A 17,402-nucleotide genomic window follows, 5' to 3' on the forward strand; every position below is an offset into this window, starting at 1 on the left:
TCGAACCTGTCTGACATAAGGAATCTTAGAACCACGTCTAAATTCCAACCAGGTGTAACCAAACGACGCTCCTTCGTGGTCTCAAAAGACTTAAGGAGGTCCTGTAGATCTTTATTGTTGGAAAGATCTAAGCCTCTGTGACGGAAGACTGATGCCAACATGCTTCTGTAACCCTTGATAGTGGGAGCTGAAAGAGATCGTTCTTTCCTCAGGTATAAGAGGAAGTCAGCTATTTGAGTTACAGAGGTACTGGTCGAGGATACGGATACTGACTTGCACCAGTTTCGGAAGATTTCCCACTTCGATTGGTAGACTCTAAGGGTGGATGTTCTCCTTGCTCTAGCAATCGCTCTGGTTGCCTCCTTCGAAAAACCTCCAGTTCTCGAGAGTCTTTCGATATTCTGAAGGCAGTCAGACGAAGAGCGTGGAGGCCTTGGAGTACCTTCTTTACGCGTGGCAGACGTAGCAGGTCCACCCTTAGGGGAAGTGTTCTGGGAACGTCTACTAGCCATCGAAGTACCTCGGTGAGTTATTCTCTCGCGGGCCAGAGGGAAGCAACTAGCGTCAACTTTGTCCCTTCGTGAGAGGCGAACTTCTGCAGTACCTTGTTGACAATCTAGAACGGAGGGAATGCATATAGATCTAGATGTGACCAATCTAGTAGAAAGGCATCTATATGAACTACTGCTGGGTCCGGGATAGGTGAGCAAAGTATTGGGAGCCTCTTGGTCATCGAGGTTGCGAAGAGATCTATGGTTGGCTGGCCCCAGGTGGCCCAAAGTCTCTTGCATACATCCTTGTGGAGGGTCCAATATGTTGGAATTATTTGTCCCTTCCTACTGAGACAAACTGCTATGACATTCAAGTTGCCTTGGATGAACCTCGTTACTAGTGAAAAGTCTAGACCTGTTGAACAGGAGAGGAGGTCTCTTGCGAACTCGTACCATGTCAGAGAGTAGGTCCCTCCTTGCTTGGAGATGTACGTCAAAGCAGGGTGTTGACCGTGTTCACCTCCACCACTTTGCCTTGAAGGAGAGACCTGAAGCTTTTCCAGGTCAGACGTACTGCCAGAAGCTTCTTGCAGTTGAAATGCATTGTCCTTTGACTCGAGTTCCATAATCCCGAGCATTCCCTACCGCCTAATGTCGCACCCCAGCCTACGTCCGATGCGTCCGAGAAGAGAACGTGGTTGGGAGTCTGAACAGTCAGGGGAAGACCCTTTCAAAGGTTGATAAAGTCCTTTCACCAAGTCAGACCAGACTTTATCTTTCCGGAAACCGGGATCGAGACCGCTTCTAGCGTCTTGTCCTTTTCCAGTGAAAAGCTAGATGATACAGAAGAGGACGGAGGTGTAGTCTTCCAAGTGACACAAATTGAACCACGGATGACAGTGTCCTAACCAGACTCATCCACAGCCTGACAGGGCAGTGTTCCTTCTTCAGCATCTCCTGGATGGATAGCAGGGCTGGGGGTTGATCGTCTTGTTCAGCAATGTCCTCATCAGAGGGTTCCTCATCCGAAACTGATGAGGAAACGGCAACGGAGTGGGCAACGTCTGACTCGCTGAATCCGGTCGCACTGGTGGATGCGTGACGGAGCCGGACACAAGATCATGGTACTGCTGCACAGTCTGTGAACTGTCAACCATGGGGACGCGAGGAAGTACAGCGTCAACCCGAAACTGTCTAGACTGTCTGGGTTGTGCAGTCAACCCCCTACAGGGTTGCTGAGGTTGCCGCACTGCGTCACAACAAGTCACCTCTGCTGGTTGTTGAACGTCTTCCTAGTGACACACTGAACGTCCACAACCACCTCCGAGAGTCGCTTAACGTCAACGTGCGACTGGCAACCCACACTGGGTCGCACCGGTGGAGGAACCATCTCAACTGGCGGACGTGAGTAGGATACCTCAGCGTCAACAGGGCGTACAACCAACCGGTAGGAAGGTTGTTGGCTAGAAGGTTCTTCTCCGTAAAAAATCCTCTAACAAGGACACAAGCTTGGACTGCATGTCTTGCAACAAAGCCCATTAGGGTCTATGGGAGCAGGTGTGGCAACAGACGGGGTTAGCGACTGAAGCGGAACCATTTACCATCCCTGGAAGCCTTGTTATGCTTTAATTAAAGTCCATAGGAGGCTAAGCAGCTTAAGGCTCCTCTCCAAATGACAGAGTCCTCAAAGGAATATCAGAAGGAGGGAGAACAGCACTTTCTCATCTACAGGAACCATGTCCGAGAAAAGCTAGGTTATCTCAGTGAGGGTCTCACTGGTGCATAAGCAGCAGACCAGAAGGCAACGTTATGTAACTGCTTGACAGTCTGTGAACTGTCAAAAACTGAACTGTCAACCACAACAGGTGCGTGAGGACATACAGCACTGGTGCATTAGTAGCAGACCAGAAGGCAACGTCATGTAACTGCTTGACAGTCTGTGAGCTGGCAACAACCAAAGCTGTGTGGGGAAGCCTCAACTCCTGACTGACTAGTCTGCTGCGGGCGAGTGGCGGTAACCACAGTGGGTTGCGGAGGCTGACACACCGTGTCAAAACACGGCAGCTTGTGGTAGCTCACGCACGGCAACGGAGTGCTCCGTGTGTCTGTGGGAGTCAGCATGCGTCTGGCAGGGTCGACTGCGCATGGGTGGAGGAGCTCTCACAACAAGAGTGTGGGAGCAGGCAGCCATGCTGGGCGCACAACCGTGGCCGGTTGTAGGCAAACGGGTGCATCGTCAACCTTCTCCGCAGACGGAGTGTGGGAGCAGGCAACAACCAAAGCGGAGTGGTGGTGCGTGGTGGGGACTGCCGTGGGTTGCGGAAACTAACGCATCGCGTCAAAACACGGCAGCTTGACTCCACCTTCCCACTGCTGATGCGGTAGCTCACGCATGTTAACGGAGGGAGCCGCACGTCGGCTAACGTTAACATGCGTCTGGCAGGGTCGATTGCGCATCGGAGGTGGAGCTCTCCGCAGCCGGAGTGTGGGAGCAGGCAGCCTCAGCGTGAGCTGGGCACACAACCGTGGCAGGTTGTAGGCTAACGAGAGCAGTGTAAACCTTCTCCGCACGAAACTCCTGCATAACCGCAGCTAACTGAGTCTGCATAGACTGCAGTAAAGACCACTTAGGGTCTACAAAAAACCGCAACAAACGGAGCTATTGTCCGTTGTGACTGAGGGTCTGAAACAGCTGGTGCGGCAACAGACGGAGTTACTGCCTGTTGCGGTACCACCTTGCCTCTCTTGGGAGGTGTGCAGTCGTCGGATGACTGCAGCGAGTCCGAACTGACCCAGTGGCTACACCTAGGCCGTTGGACTTGCGCGGAAGGGACCGACTTGCACTTAAAAGCTGCAAGATTTGGTCCATGGTTTCTACGAGAAACCTCTTCCGCAGACGAGGAATAAATGGGCTCTCTCGTCTTTGTGTGGGTGGGGCGATCTCACGTCGGCAACGTGTGTAGATACGCCCGAAACCACAGAGGGAAAAACGTCTGTTCGTCGATCAAGGCCTGTGGAACCCATAAGTCGTTCGACATTACTTCTCCCCTGGGCTTGGGAGCTTGTAAGAGGTCCCGGACTAGGTGAACAACTGGCACGAACAGACGAACCCTCGGACGCAACACTGTAACACTTTGCGCATATCACTTTATCACTTTTGATTTTCTGTTTGCACTTATTTCACTGAAATCGAAACTTTAACTGATACCTGAAACACGCAATCCTATCCTTCATTAAAAGGTAGTAATTGCGAAAACAGTTTTACAATGCAACAGAAAAACATAAATAAAGATAAAGAATTCAGTGGCTGGAAAAGAGACTAAACACTAGATCAAATAAACTACGTTTACAATCTCTCACCGCATAAAGCCTGGGAACAAGAATAAAACTCTAGAAACGTTTTACCTTCTTCCCCTACAGCGACTAGGGAGAAGAGTAAAAAACGAATTCAGTGGCTGGAAAAGAGACTAAACACTAGATCAAATAAACTACGTTTACAATCTCTCACCGCATAAAGCCTGGGAACAAGAATAAAACTCTAGAAACGTTTTACCTTCTTCCCCTACAGCGACTAGGGAGAAGAGTAAAAAACGAGAACAACGTTACCCGCTTGGACGAAACGTTTATTCTCCTCTCTCTCCCTCCGTCTCTATCTCTCCTCTCTTCTCTCTTGACTTAGCACCTGAGAGAAGAGCCCAATTATATATCGTTAAAACATGTTATTTGCTAAAGGAAAAAACTGAAAGGTTTCCCAAATAAAAAGTTCCTTTATTTAGAATTTAAACCATTTAAGCTAAGAAAGAATGAACGAAACGCTAGAATCGGTTTACTCTTACTGCAACGTGAAACCGTGATACACTCTCTCTCTATCGTAACGATAGAGCGCATGTTGAACGTCTGAACGTCAACAACTGCGGAGACTAAAAAACTAAACGTTAGTTCATCTTTGAAACGTTAAATACGATATGACGGGCTCAATGTTAATTAACTTCGGTTCCAAGTAAGGACCGCCTACTATTAGGAAAGGTCGCAAATAAACAAACAAAAATTAATTTTTTATAAGTTTATAATAAATGGAAAGTTAATCGAAGAGGCCTATAAAGGCGGAAAGATATAAAATAAATAGATCTATAACTTGTTAAGCAAAATTACCAAAAACCTAAACACACTTCCGTCTAAGGGAAGGGTCGGCCATTTAAAAGTGAAAGAGAGTCCATACTCTCTTAGTCACCAAAATTAAATCTATCCAAAACGAGTTCAAGTTTTGAAATGAAGAAAAAACCCCTGCATAGCGAAAGCTCAAAACTGGAATAGTGTACTTCACCAAATCGTTGTGAAAACAAATCCAGTTAGGGACGGCGTATTTAGTAGGTCTTGCCAGTGGCACGACAGAGGGAAAATTGGTTCTTTGTTGACATCGAGTACTTGAGTACCTACTTGACAGATGGCGCTGTTGATGTACACCCCCACCTGTATAGCGATCGCTGGCGTATTCCGCCCGTAGGTTTTTTCTGTCGGGCAGCAGGGATGCAGCTATATGATCATCGGGTAAGTTTAATATTGAAAAATTATCATATATTTCTTTTCTATTCTTTCTTCTTTGTTTATTTTTCATTTGTTATTTTTACATTTTTATTGCTAATTTCAGTCCATGTCTATTCCTTACACCATTTCTTATTGCCTACTACTCTTATTCTTTAGCCTTACAGTATTTCCTTTTTTCAGTATTTCCTACGATATTTTGTATTTCCTTTATTCAGTATTTCCTACGATATTTTGTATTTCCTTTTTTCAGTATTTCCTACGATATTTTGTATTTCCTTTTTTCAGTATTTCCTACGATATTTTGTGTTGGAAGAGCTTGGTCACCCTCCTTTACCTCTCTACCTGCACAGGGGACTGCTGCTCTCTTCTCTGAACAGGGTACTATGGTATCCTGTGATGAGAAAATGGCACTTCTTGAGGAGAAGGCAGGGGAGTAATACCTTCACTAGATGATACTCCTACCTCTACCGAAACCTGCCTCAAGGGCCAATCAGGGTCATCTCCCTTCTTAGATTTTCCTCCATAGAACTTAGCTCTACAGGAAACTGAAGAAGGCCTAGCAGTTCAAGTCCGTGAAGGCAAAACGAAGCTTTTGGCAAAAATCTTCTTCAGGATGCCATTAGTGTAGTCACCTCTTGAACTTCTTCCACTTCCGATGATACCCAGATTACTGCAAAGAAGCCTAAAATCTACACTCATCATAGCTTGCAATCATGCCATATAAGCAAAGGACATAAGTGATGGAGATCCACACAAGTCTGGCTAATAAACCTACCATAATTGTGGCTAGGCTTACAAGGCCAGACCTGAATATTCACATGTGGATTCTCCATAACCCAGACAGCAATAGCAAACATATTTCTGAATAAATAAAGCAGAAAAGATTAAATCAGCCAAGTCCAGACACAGAGAATACATCAGTACTACAGCTACTCAGTGGCTAAAGTTAAAGAGGCTGCTCAGTGGACTGTCATGTGGGCAGATCTTGTCCCTCACCCAACAGTAACTACCACAACCTCACTATAAATTTTAACAGCTGAGTTCCAGCTTCGCTGAAATCACATTCCTATCAATGGCCGATGGTTTATATTCGTGTAGGAATAAATTACAAAAACTGCATTCATACAATAAAATTACTGGCAAAGGAAAGACCTTCCAACACCCAAGTTCATTTAAGGCTTATTTTGATAGAAGACTTAGCCACAGTGATCCCTCTGCTTTTTACCATAGACTTTTAATCACCATTCCTTGGCATTCAGTAAATGCTGTAGAAACATTCAAACAACATTATACAGCAATATATATCAAATACAAACCTGGTAAAACTTCTTCACATCAAAATGATTTCCCATGTGTAATATCTCCAAAACAATACCAGCTTCTTTCAAGTCCCCTGCCTTCTGACGTGCCTGGCGCTGCTTTTGATTGTCCCCCGGATGAGGATCATCACAGTTGGTAAACAACATAATACTTTGCCCTGATAGTCTGCTAGAACTGAAAAAAAAAATTGTAAAGATTAAATTAATGAACAAAACAGACCACTGAATTTACTCTACACTTCAAGCAATATCCTTTGTACATTAATCTTCAGGTTTACTACAAACCAACCTTTTTGTGAAAATTCCTTGGCACACTCTCAGAGCATCATGGATATTAGCTCCACTTGCATGGCCATACTTCTTGTCAAACTCCTTCGTTGGCACTGAAGAAAAAATTCATGAAATTACTTCAATGATGAAATGAAAAATAATGTAAGGCTTAAAAGCTAATACTTTATCGGTACCTATTTTTAAAATTACTGGTGAATTTTTGTTTTTACAGTAAGTTGTTAATGTTTAGTAATCTTTATAATTCAAATAGCAACTATAAACATTTTCCACAATTCTAAAGAATACCTACTCATCTTTATTCAGTTGAGTTTCAAAGCCCCATTTGAGGACATTTAACTGAGAAAAGAAGCCCCATCTCGAATTAACCATTGTGAGAAATTATTTAAAGAAGTAGTAGTAGTAGTAGTAGTAGTAGTAGTAGTAGTAGTAGTAGTAGTAGTAGTAGTATTTAAAAAGAGAGAGAGAGCTCAGGCACCTAGTATAGTACCCTATATTATTCAACTGAATATACCAGAGAAAAAGTAATTTAAAAAAAAAAAAACAGAATTCAATACATTGCAGTATATCACTTTATGAGTAAGACAGCACCACAATAATCTTAATACTCTTTTACTCAACAATCAGAATATCTCAACTAACAAAACAACATTTAACTAAGACAAGATCTGTTTAAAAATTGGTAACATCTAAAAACAATACATGTAATAAGAAAAAAAACTATCTTAAGGTTACTCATCCATGGGAACAATTACATTCTTAGTTACTAAGTGTACAAATATCACAAATTCTTAAAATAATTTCTATAATTCCTAACAATACAAACAGAGACCTTTAACACGAGTATGACACCAGTGAAGTTGAAACAGCTGTTTAGACATTTAACAAAGTACAGGTAGTTGCTTGCCGAGTGCCAGGTCGAGCAAGCCTCACTTTGACGTTTGGCCTGGGTGCTCGCTGGGTGGTTGAGTCAGGTTGTGTACCTTGAAGTTCTCAAGTTTGTAGTTAGGAAAAATAGAAATTATTTTTAGAATCTTCAATTTGTTCCTACAAGTAATACAAACCATCAAACTTTAATTATAAATTTATCCTTAGGAAGGTGGAAGTCCTTATGACCAAAACTGGCTAGATTAACTGACCCAGGGTAATGTCAGTGAACTTCAGTCCTGAAAAGGAGCGAAAGTCACGATTCCTGTCAACCCCTAGCTTCCATGCACAGGGATGTAAGCGAAGTTAGAGTACTGTACGCAATTACCATAAATGGTAAGTCGATGAAGAATCGGTATCCTAAAGGATACGTTGTCCAGTGTGAAGTTCGTCTTTTCCAGTCATGCAGGGTGATAACAACACTTGTAGGGAAAGAGAAAACAACAGCACAACCAGGTGACACATCCTTAGCACCTTCTGCTATCGGTAGACACTAAAAGGGAAGAAAGGCAGCACTCCTCCCCTTCACACTAGGCAGTAGCAGAACTTTTCCTTCTATATAGCATCAGCAATGACTAAGGAAAACCAACTTACTGAGAATCATGTTGCTGTCATTATCATCATTGTAAGGCCACACATACGCGGTGGATAAAACAGCAACAGATGAGGTGACTGATAGGAGCAAAAATTTTGTATTATAGCAGGTAGCACAGAAAACTGTCACACAATTACAGATATTAGGAAACACTGTTGATCTTTGTCTACTTCCATTAACATCCCTTGCACATGATTGTCTGCAAGAGTATTTATTTAGTATGAAAGAAAACGCAACATATTAAAACAGCCAGATGAGGATGCCAAGATGTACGTCTGTACTGTACGGTTCACTTCACCTATCGGAAAGACAAGGCCTACTTGCCACCTAACAGGCATTGGTTTAGTGGACAATGGTTTGTACTCATGAAGGAATAAACAATCAGGTATTTTAGAAGCAGAGTTCTGTATATCAGAACTGATCAGTGGTTGAAATCAAAGTGGCTGCTCAGTGGCCTGTCGGGTGGGTGGGGCAACCAAACAGTACAGTAACTACCTCCACTTCATTACAAATTCTATGATAAGTTCTAGCTTCGCTGAAACCATGGTTATTTTAAAGGATGATGGTTTATATTTGTGCAGCAACAAACTAAAGTAAAATAATTAACAAGCTGAAATAAGCTTATAGATAAATAAAGTAAACATACAGATTAAAGAAGCCATAATGAATAGGTAACTTTACTTTGAGGCCATAACTCACATTTCAGAAGTTCCTCAAGTTGGAGAATCTTTTCCGCTCCTGGCCGCTCTAAATCTTGTAAAATGTAAACATTGGCAAAATCTGTTGAATTCTTTGTTTCCCTTGTATTGAAAAATACAACAGAAATTAAGTCCTGGTCACTTGTGATTATCTTGCGCATTAGGGTAGCATGAACACACTGTAAAAAGATATTGTCATAAACTAATATGCTGTACCAGTATGAATAGAAAATGAGGTAATAAGTATTTTTCTACAACTTGATAAAACTCCTTCCATTTCTGCTAGAAAACTACAGTGCTGTATTTTCTAACCCCCGTGTCTATAACAAAATGTACTAACTGACCTTAAGTATGCTGTAATCGCTAAAAATATGAAGAAATACAGGTTCAGTCGAATATCATGAACCAAGCTGCAGCAAGATGCTACAAAGGTCTTACAATTATACTAAATTAACACCAATTTAATTTTTCACAAACCTAAATCACTTGCAAAATTCAATGAGGAACTATGATTTTGAGAAATGACAAATTTGTTATTTTTGAATTTTCCTAAATATACAAACCCGAAGCTCTTTACATAGCAGTATTATTTCGACGATAGCTAAAGCCAGCCGTTAAAGATTTTGAGAGGTATAACTACCCTCCACTAGTAAACGTAAGCAGAAGCCGACACTTCTGTATTCCCTTGGGACTAAAGGCTTGCAAAGAATAACCTTGCGAGGGTATGTCTCACTAGCCATTGTGTCAGTGCTCTGAAGAGCTCTCCATTCCATAGAGAAAAATAAGACCGAGAAAGTAACGCCAAAGAATTACATTTCACAAAACTCGGCGTCTAACAAGACTCGTGCCCAGGAGGCACAATGATGGCATGTGGCGCTCACATGCTATCTGCAGTAAACCATATTTGTGGCAAAAACCTCAGGTTTTGTCTTGGCAAGCATGCATGCACAACCAAAGGAGTTCCTTTCAGCCTTTATAGGATGTTAGCAAATGCCTGCAGTGATGTAAACCTCGTCAGGGAAAGGAGTTTTCCATGAAGAAGCGTAGTCTCGCATGTAAGGGTTTCTTGGCACAGAATGCAAAGAACACTAACACTAGGCAGGTTTGCACAGGCTTGCCAGCAAACGCTAGCAAGAGCTGGCAAATATCAGCTAACGGTGGCGAGCACTAGCCAATGCTGCCGAGCATTAGCGAACACCGGCAAGCATCAGCGAGTGCTGGCGTGCATTAGAAAATACTGCCATGCGTTAACAAATGCTGGCGTGAAGAGAGTTGACTCCTAACTGTAAGAATGGATACAGGTAATGTGAGTAAGTGCACGCTACCAAAGTGGCGCGTACTTTAGATCAAAGGGCTATCAAAGTAGGATCTCACAAACTAATAATGGGTACACACACCTTCGTCAGGCAGATGAGCTCGCCCACCCACCTCACTAGAACTTAGTGGGTGGGTGGGCAACTAAGGTCTTTGAAAGGTACTCATGCTCATCCTAACCCTTACCACCCGAAGGGTTGGTGAGTAGCTTTGTGTCGTCCCCTCGGAGGGGAATGAATAAAGCTGTGCTGGATTTGAAGAACAGCTATTTCACCCTCGTAAGAGGTTGGATCCATGAGGTGCAGATCCCGAAGGGCTTGACCTCACAATACTCGGTAAGCTTGGTTGTAGCTTTATTGTGACCAAAGGCATGGTGTCAGCAATAACCCCGAAGAGTTAAAGCCTACAAGACTCGTTGATGGGAGAGGCGGCGGCGGAAAGTGGTCAGTGGTCATCACCATCAGCGGCCAAGACCCCAAAGGGAAGTTGCACACAAAACTCGTTTTGTACCTTGAAGGTGCAGCGGTGATTAGCAGGAATTGCAACCAGTCCCCTAACTACTTTGTCACCAAGCTCCAAAGAGCAAGACCAGGGCATTGACAAATCCAATTCCCAGGCGAAGGCAGTCTCTCCTGGAGGCAGGAAAGGCGACCAAACCATGTTGCAGCTGCTGGAAATTTTCCTTGCAAGAGGGAAGATTGCTGGATAGTGGCTGGTGAAGGGTAAGTCTCCCTCTGAAGGGAAAGTTGCCAACACCTGGTGGAGCTTAACTCTCCCTCAGATGGGAAAGTTGCCCAACACCTGGTAGAGGTTAACTCTCCCTCGGAAGGGAAAGTTGCTGAACACCTGGTGGAGGTTAACTCTCCCTCGGAAGGGAAAGTTGCCCAACACCAGGTAGAAGTTAACTCTCTCTCAGAAGGGAAAGTTGCCCAACACCTGGTGGAGGGTAACTCTCCCTTGGAAGGGAAAGTTGCCCAACACCTGGTGGAGGTTAACTCTCCCTCGGAAGGGAAAGTTGCCCAACACCTGGTAGAGGTTAACTCTCCCTCGGAAGAGAAAGTTGCCCAACACCTGGTGGAGGTTAACTATCCCTCAGAAGGGAAAGTTGCCCAACACCTGGTGGAGGTTAACTCTCCCTCGGAAGGGAAAGTTGCCCAACACCAGGTAGAAGTTAACTCTCTCTCAGAAGGGAAAGTTGCCCAACACCTGGTGGAGGGTAACTCTCCCTTGGAAGGGAAAGTTGCCCAACACCTGGTGGAGGTTAACTCTCCCTCGGAAGGGAAAGTTGCCCAACACCTCGTAGAGGTTAACTATCCCTCAGAAGGGAAAGTTGCCCAACACCTGGTGGAGGGTAACTCTCCCTCGGAAGGGAAAGTTGCCCAACACCTGGTGGAGGGCAACTCGCCCTCGTAAGGGAAAGTTGCCCAACACCTGGTAGAGGTTAACTCTCCCTCTGAAGAGAAAGTTGCTCAACACCTGGTAGAGGTTAACTCTCCCTCGGAAAGTAAAGTTGCCCAACACCTGGTGGAGGGTAACTCTCCCTCGGAAGGGAAAGTTGCCCAACACCTGGTGGAGGGTAACTCTCCCTCGAAAGGGAAAGTTGACCAACACCTGGTAGAGGTTAACTCTCCCTCGGAAGGGAGAGTATGGAGGGTAACTCTCCCTTGGAAGGGAAAGTTGCCCAACACCTGGTGGAGGTTATCTCTCCCTCAGAACAGAAAATTGTCCAACACTAAGAGCCAGACCTTTGGGCAGTGCTCTCTGCTTCGAATGAGCTGAGCTCAAGTTGAAGGTCGACATCGATAGCTGCCTGTGAAACTTAGCCAGAGCTAGTTTCTGGGTTCACCCCAACTGGAAACCCTGAAGGGAACCAGTTTGCCACTGCTCTCGTTCCTACGCCGCAGCGGCAGGAAGAAAGGAGAGCAGAAGCAGAGAGTGCTTCAGTAAAGTGTAACACTCAAAACCATTCCTTATCCAGGAGACCCGAAAGCTCCAAAGGATGGTAGGACTTATCTCAAGCAGCAATGGAAGAAGCTTCCCTCGGAGGTGGGCACCGTTGCTTCGCTAAGGGAAGCAACGGAGTTCACAGAAAAGGGAAGTCCAGGGTCACCATCTGAAAAAAGAAATTCTTAAACTTTTAGGCCTGTTGCTTTTAATCGTAAACTGGTTAAAAGGTTTTCATGGGAGAGCAAGACTACATCTTTACTCTACCGAGACAAAATAAAAACTAACGATTGTTTACTGGAGCTTGTGTGAGCAGGGTGGTTGGTCTACCCCCGATACCCATCTTCGCTAACTAGCGGAGGGTAGTTATGCCTCGCAAAAGCTTAAACAGTGGCGATTCTAGGACTCTGAAAGTGGGGGGGCCACTTCAGGGCCAATATAAATTTTGGGGTGGCATTTATTGTTGGTGGCTAGGTGGCACTCTGAAGACAATATTATGTCATTAATGAAATAACAAATGACAATAATAACACCTCATTACTTTCATAACTTGCATTTGTAAAACATATACATGTATGCCTACACAAACATTATGATAATGGAGGTTATTCGTATTACTTAAAAAAAAATATATATGTATTTCTTGCAATATATTTTTAACAAAATCGCAAAAATATGGCAAAAATATCTTCAAAACAAAAATGAATCATGAGTTATGAATGTAATGTAAATATTATGTTGATATTAAAACCCCATGCAAGCATGCATGAAGTAATGCAGTGTTGCCAACAGGGCGAGTTTCCCTTTCCTGAGGTGAAGTAGATTATAGTACGTATATTTAGTGCAGCTTAATTCTACGATTATCATGCCGGCTATCAAATTCATCAACAAAACAGTCTAAATCAATTCCCTCGGCACGTGCACTTTCAATGGACAGTAATGCGATATTACTCAATCTAGCACTGGTCATGGAATTTCTGAGAAATGTTTTCACTAATTTCATTTTTGAAAAACTTCTCTCACAAGAAGCACTGGTAACAGGAAGAGTGACAGATATTAACAATAGTTTGTACAAACAGTCAAATGCAGCCTTATAAGGACTAAGGAATGACAGGAATTGTGTAATGGATGTAGGCTGTATTGGCTCTTTCGTGAGTAATTTCTTCACCAGAGGGATCTCATATTGTAAATCCTTTTGACTGACCGAGTATGCCATTGCATATGCCTTCAAGTCTTCTTCTAACAAGAATGTCTGTCCTCCAGGACAGAGAGCTGAAATACCACAGAAAATTGCATTTGACTCTTTGGAGAAACGACGGTCTAATTCACTAATTAAGCAGTCTAGGACTTCATAGAAAATCCTGATGTGTTGCACATGACATGGAACAGAAGATCCTTGACCACTTGTTTCAAACACGATAAATCCATCAAGCTTACGAGGTTTCTTTACCCGTTTTCTTGTTGTTGTTGGTGTAATGCAGCATTTCCTGCAGAGTTCATTAACCTTCTCAGAGTAATGGTCATTCAAGTCAGAGTTGCGTACATTAACTAAATGTTCATGGAGTGACGAAATTAGATTTGCTGCTTTTCCTAGGTCTGCTTGTTTATCCTGTAGCTGTGTAGACACTTTATTAACTTTTCCAAGAATATCTGTGAAAAATTGCAATAAGTAAACAAACTCTGCATCAATCTGGGCAAGCAAACCGCGAGCGGATACAGCTCGGGCACCAATGTCATCTTCAGAAATTTCCTTCAAAAGTCTCATTATGCATTGCAGACGGAGTAGAGCATTTTCACACGAAGTGGCCCGACACCACCACCTTGTGTCACTGAGATGCTGCAGTTCTCGTACTTGTTCTTTAGGCAACATTTCACGCTGTATCAAAATGAATTTCTCATGAACTACCGAGTTACTAGCAAAGATATAGAGTTCTTCAAGCAAACTAAAGAATTCAGCAGCTTCGGGTACATACTTTGCAACATTTATCAACACTAAATTGAGCCTGTGTCCATAGCAGTGTATATAATATGCAAAAGGAGCTTTATCACGAATTCATTTCTGAACACCACTAATCCCTCCACTCATCACTGATGCCCCATCAAATCCTAATCCTACAAGAGAAGATTTGTAATCCAACCCCAGTTTATCCAAACTCTTCAAAATAATATCTGTGATAGAGGCAGCATCCAACAAGTCCATCTGAGTGAAAGAAATGAAGCACTCCTGAATACAATTTGCTATTTCATCATAAAATCTAATAACTAATGCCAACTGCTCTGCCTTACTAACATCCTTGGCTTCATCAGCTTGAACAGAAAAGTAATGACATGACCTAACTTTTTCTGCAATTTCTTCCTTCACCATACATGCAAGTGTGTCAATCATCTCATTCTGTATTGCAGAACAAGTGTATTTTTCATTTTTTGGACCACTTTCTACTCTATCAGCTATAATAGGATCACGTTTAGCAGTGAATCTGAGAATCTTACGAACATTTCCTGGATTCAGTTCATCATCACCTTCTCTATGTCCTCTCTGCGAAATGTCTTGTGTTACAGTCAACAGGATTATTTCACCTAATGTCTTTATGTAATGACGATTTTCAAGAACTTTCTTCTGGTATGCCTCACTTATACACTGAGCAATTGATGTTTTATCAGCTTTATTTCGTTGATAGTCCGCCCATGCAATACAAGAAGTTTTGTGGCACTGAGAGGAAATGTGCTTTTCGATGGTACCATCTTTTCCATGTGCTTTCTTCCATCGTCTAAAGCCACTCTTTATGAATGCTTCATCTGCATTGCCATATGTTGGTGGAGCAAAGTGCCTGCATGCAAAACAGAACATTGCATCTCGTTCTTTAGAATATTCAGCCCATTCATATTTGTCGAACCAAGCCCCCACAAAAGACCGAGCATGAGACTTTCCTTCACTATGCCTTGGATACTCTTTTAATCGTACCTGAATAGGATTCTCAGAAGCAGATTGAGAAATGTCAGCTGGTGCAGAATCTTCCTTTTTCTGTTTCTTTGTTGCATGATCATGTGAACTTGATCTTGCAGGATTGCCAATACTTTCACGATCACAGTCTCCCTCTGACTTCTTAGCAGGTTTATCAGATTCAAGGTTTACTGTCAATGGTGTATCACATTCACTGCGTTTTTTAATTACAAATTTATCCATGATTGTCTATAGTACAATAAAATTATCTGTGATAGTAAGTTCTGAAAAAAAAATAAATTAAATCAAATAATCACACGTAATTCACAATTAACACAACACACCTGTCACCACAGAAAAATGTGATAAAATTTGCGGTTTTGCCGACTACCGACTGGAAGAATAGAAGATGATGACAGCACGCACACACACACTGTCACACACACACACACACACACACACACACACACACACACACACACACACACACACACACACACCCCCACATATATATATATATATATATATATGTGTGTGTGTGGGTGTGTGTGTGTGTGTGTGTGTATAACATGTATACAGTATAATAAATATATGCACATATAGGCCTACACTATCACTGCCAACATTCACGAATCACAAAAATTATGATACAATTAGGCCTAGACGATTTTTATTATTATAGGAATTGTTTTCTATGTAAAAATAAAATGGGGTTAATTGTCACCGACTCACCAGCTACTTGTATTTTGGCCTATTTAGTTATTTTCTTTCAAATATGGCTAACGACAATATTTATATTTGGCTTTTGTCAGATCTGTTTGTGAAAAGGTTAACACTGGGTTGAAGGGTTAAAACTTGAGTTGGGATATAGACCTACATCATATAACAAAAAAATTAGTGTACATTGTTTGCTACTTTACACCCGCCTGTCAGATTCTTCTCATTCTTTTTCTAAGATTTCGTATAATTATTTTTTTACTCTATTTTCGTATCCGCTTCTTATGTGAAACACCCACATACTGTACATAAAGATCGAATATCTCATAGCCACTAGTCTACTCCCACTTTGTATGAGACGAAATAATGAATACCACTTATGCTCAAATGCACTTATGCACAAATAATTATGCTTTAGACACTCAATAAGACACTAATCGGGTAAAAACTGACTTGACCGGCTCACAGTCTCACAGAAACGAACTACATGTACTGATCACATCATCACATCATACATGGAAGAAACATACGCGTCTGATTCGCGTCACACAAACACAAGCGGGCGAGGAGGACGGAGGTGTAAAAAAAATTCCAATAATTTTAATCTAGCAACGTTACCATCTTTTTATTTTTTTGTGATTACGTCTAGTTATTGTGATAGGATGGGATATTTGAGTGTATATATAGTATACTGTATAATTTATAAGGTATATATTTATATTATATATTATATTATATTATTATATATGCCTAAACTAAGCTTATTTAGAATTAGGATATGGAAACAAAAACTGGGGGGGCCAAGCTGGGGGCCAGCCAAAAAACTGGGGGGGCCATGGCCCCCCCTGGCCCCCCCCTAGAATCGCCACTGAGCTTAAACAGCTGGTTTCAGTTATCGCCGAAATAATACTCCTATGTAAAGAGCGTAAGGTTTGTATTTAGTGCCGGAACAAAAATAATTCAAAATAAAAGGCTTTCTGTAATGTAAATTATCCAACTGGTAATAATTACGTTATTTTTTTCTCATTATTCACTGTTAATCTTGTAGATTCAATAACGTTTGATGTATTAAGATGAAAAAATTCACCCTAGAATGCTAATCTTCTAACTATGGATGCTTCAAGAATATGAAAAGGTGTATTTCCTCAAAAAGAATTCAGCCAACTAAAAAGTTTTCTTTACAGTAAAGTAACAGTACATCTTTAATTACTCTAAAATTCTAATTCTGCCAGCAGCAACATCTTAACAAATGAAAATCAGCCATACCTAGGTCAGCATAACATTGTACGGTAGGCTGAACACAGATTGCAGAATCCTCTAAGTATCACACATTTTTCAATTAATTTGCATTTTTCCTAATAATACAAACCTGAGGCCTTTAATAGAAATATGACTTCGGCAAATCTGGAAGGGCCTTTAAGCTTCTAATAAGGTAAGCACAGCTGACTGATGGGTGGCGGGTGGGCAGAGGCAGTGCTACCTTGACCAAGGACTTGCAGGATGGTTGAGGCAGGCAATGTAATTTGAGGGTCTCAGGTTTGTATGGTTAAGAAAAATGACAAATTTTGAAGTGATTTGTATTTTTTTTAACTTACAAACATTTACCTATTTAATAAGGATTAT

General features: G+C 42.2%; 1 protein-coding gene across 3 annotated transcripts in view; it reads right to left on the reverse strand.

The window, feature by feature from the left end:
- Nucleotides 1-17,402, reverse strand: part of Irbp (Inverted repeat-binding protein) — a 142,003-nt gene that overhangs the window by 89,555 nt on the left and 35,046 nt on the right. For all 3 annotated transcript variants that reach the window (XM_068348078.1, XM_068348079.1, XM_068348080.1), the window contains exons 3-5: nt 8,865-9,042; nt 6,645-6,738; nt 6,353-6,530 (exon numbers count right to left, since the gene is read on the reverse strand). In XM_068348078.1, coding sequence (XP_068204179.1) covers nt 6,353-6,530; nt 6,645-6,738; nt 8,865-9,042 — 450 coding nt within the window. The remainder of the gene's footprint in view (nt 1-6,352; nt 6,531-6,644; nt 6,739-8,864; nt 9,043-17,402) is intronic.

Source organism: Palaemon carinicauda, chromosome 24 (genome assembly GCF_036898095.1).
Source record: "Palaemon carinicauda isolate YSFRI2023 chromosome 24, ASM3689809v2, whole genome shotgun sequence".
Lineage (NCBI taxonomy): Eukaryota > Metazoa > Arthropoda > Malacostraca > Decapoda > Palaemonidae > Palaemon > Palaemon carinicauda.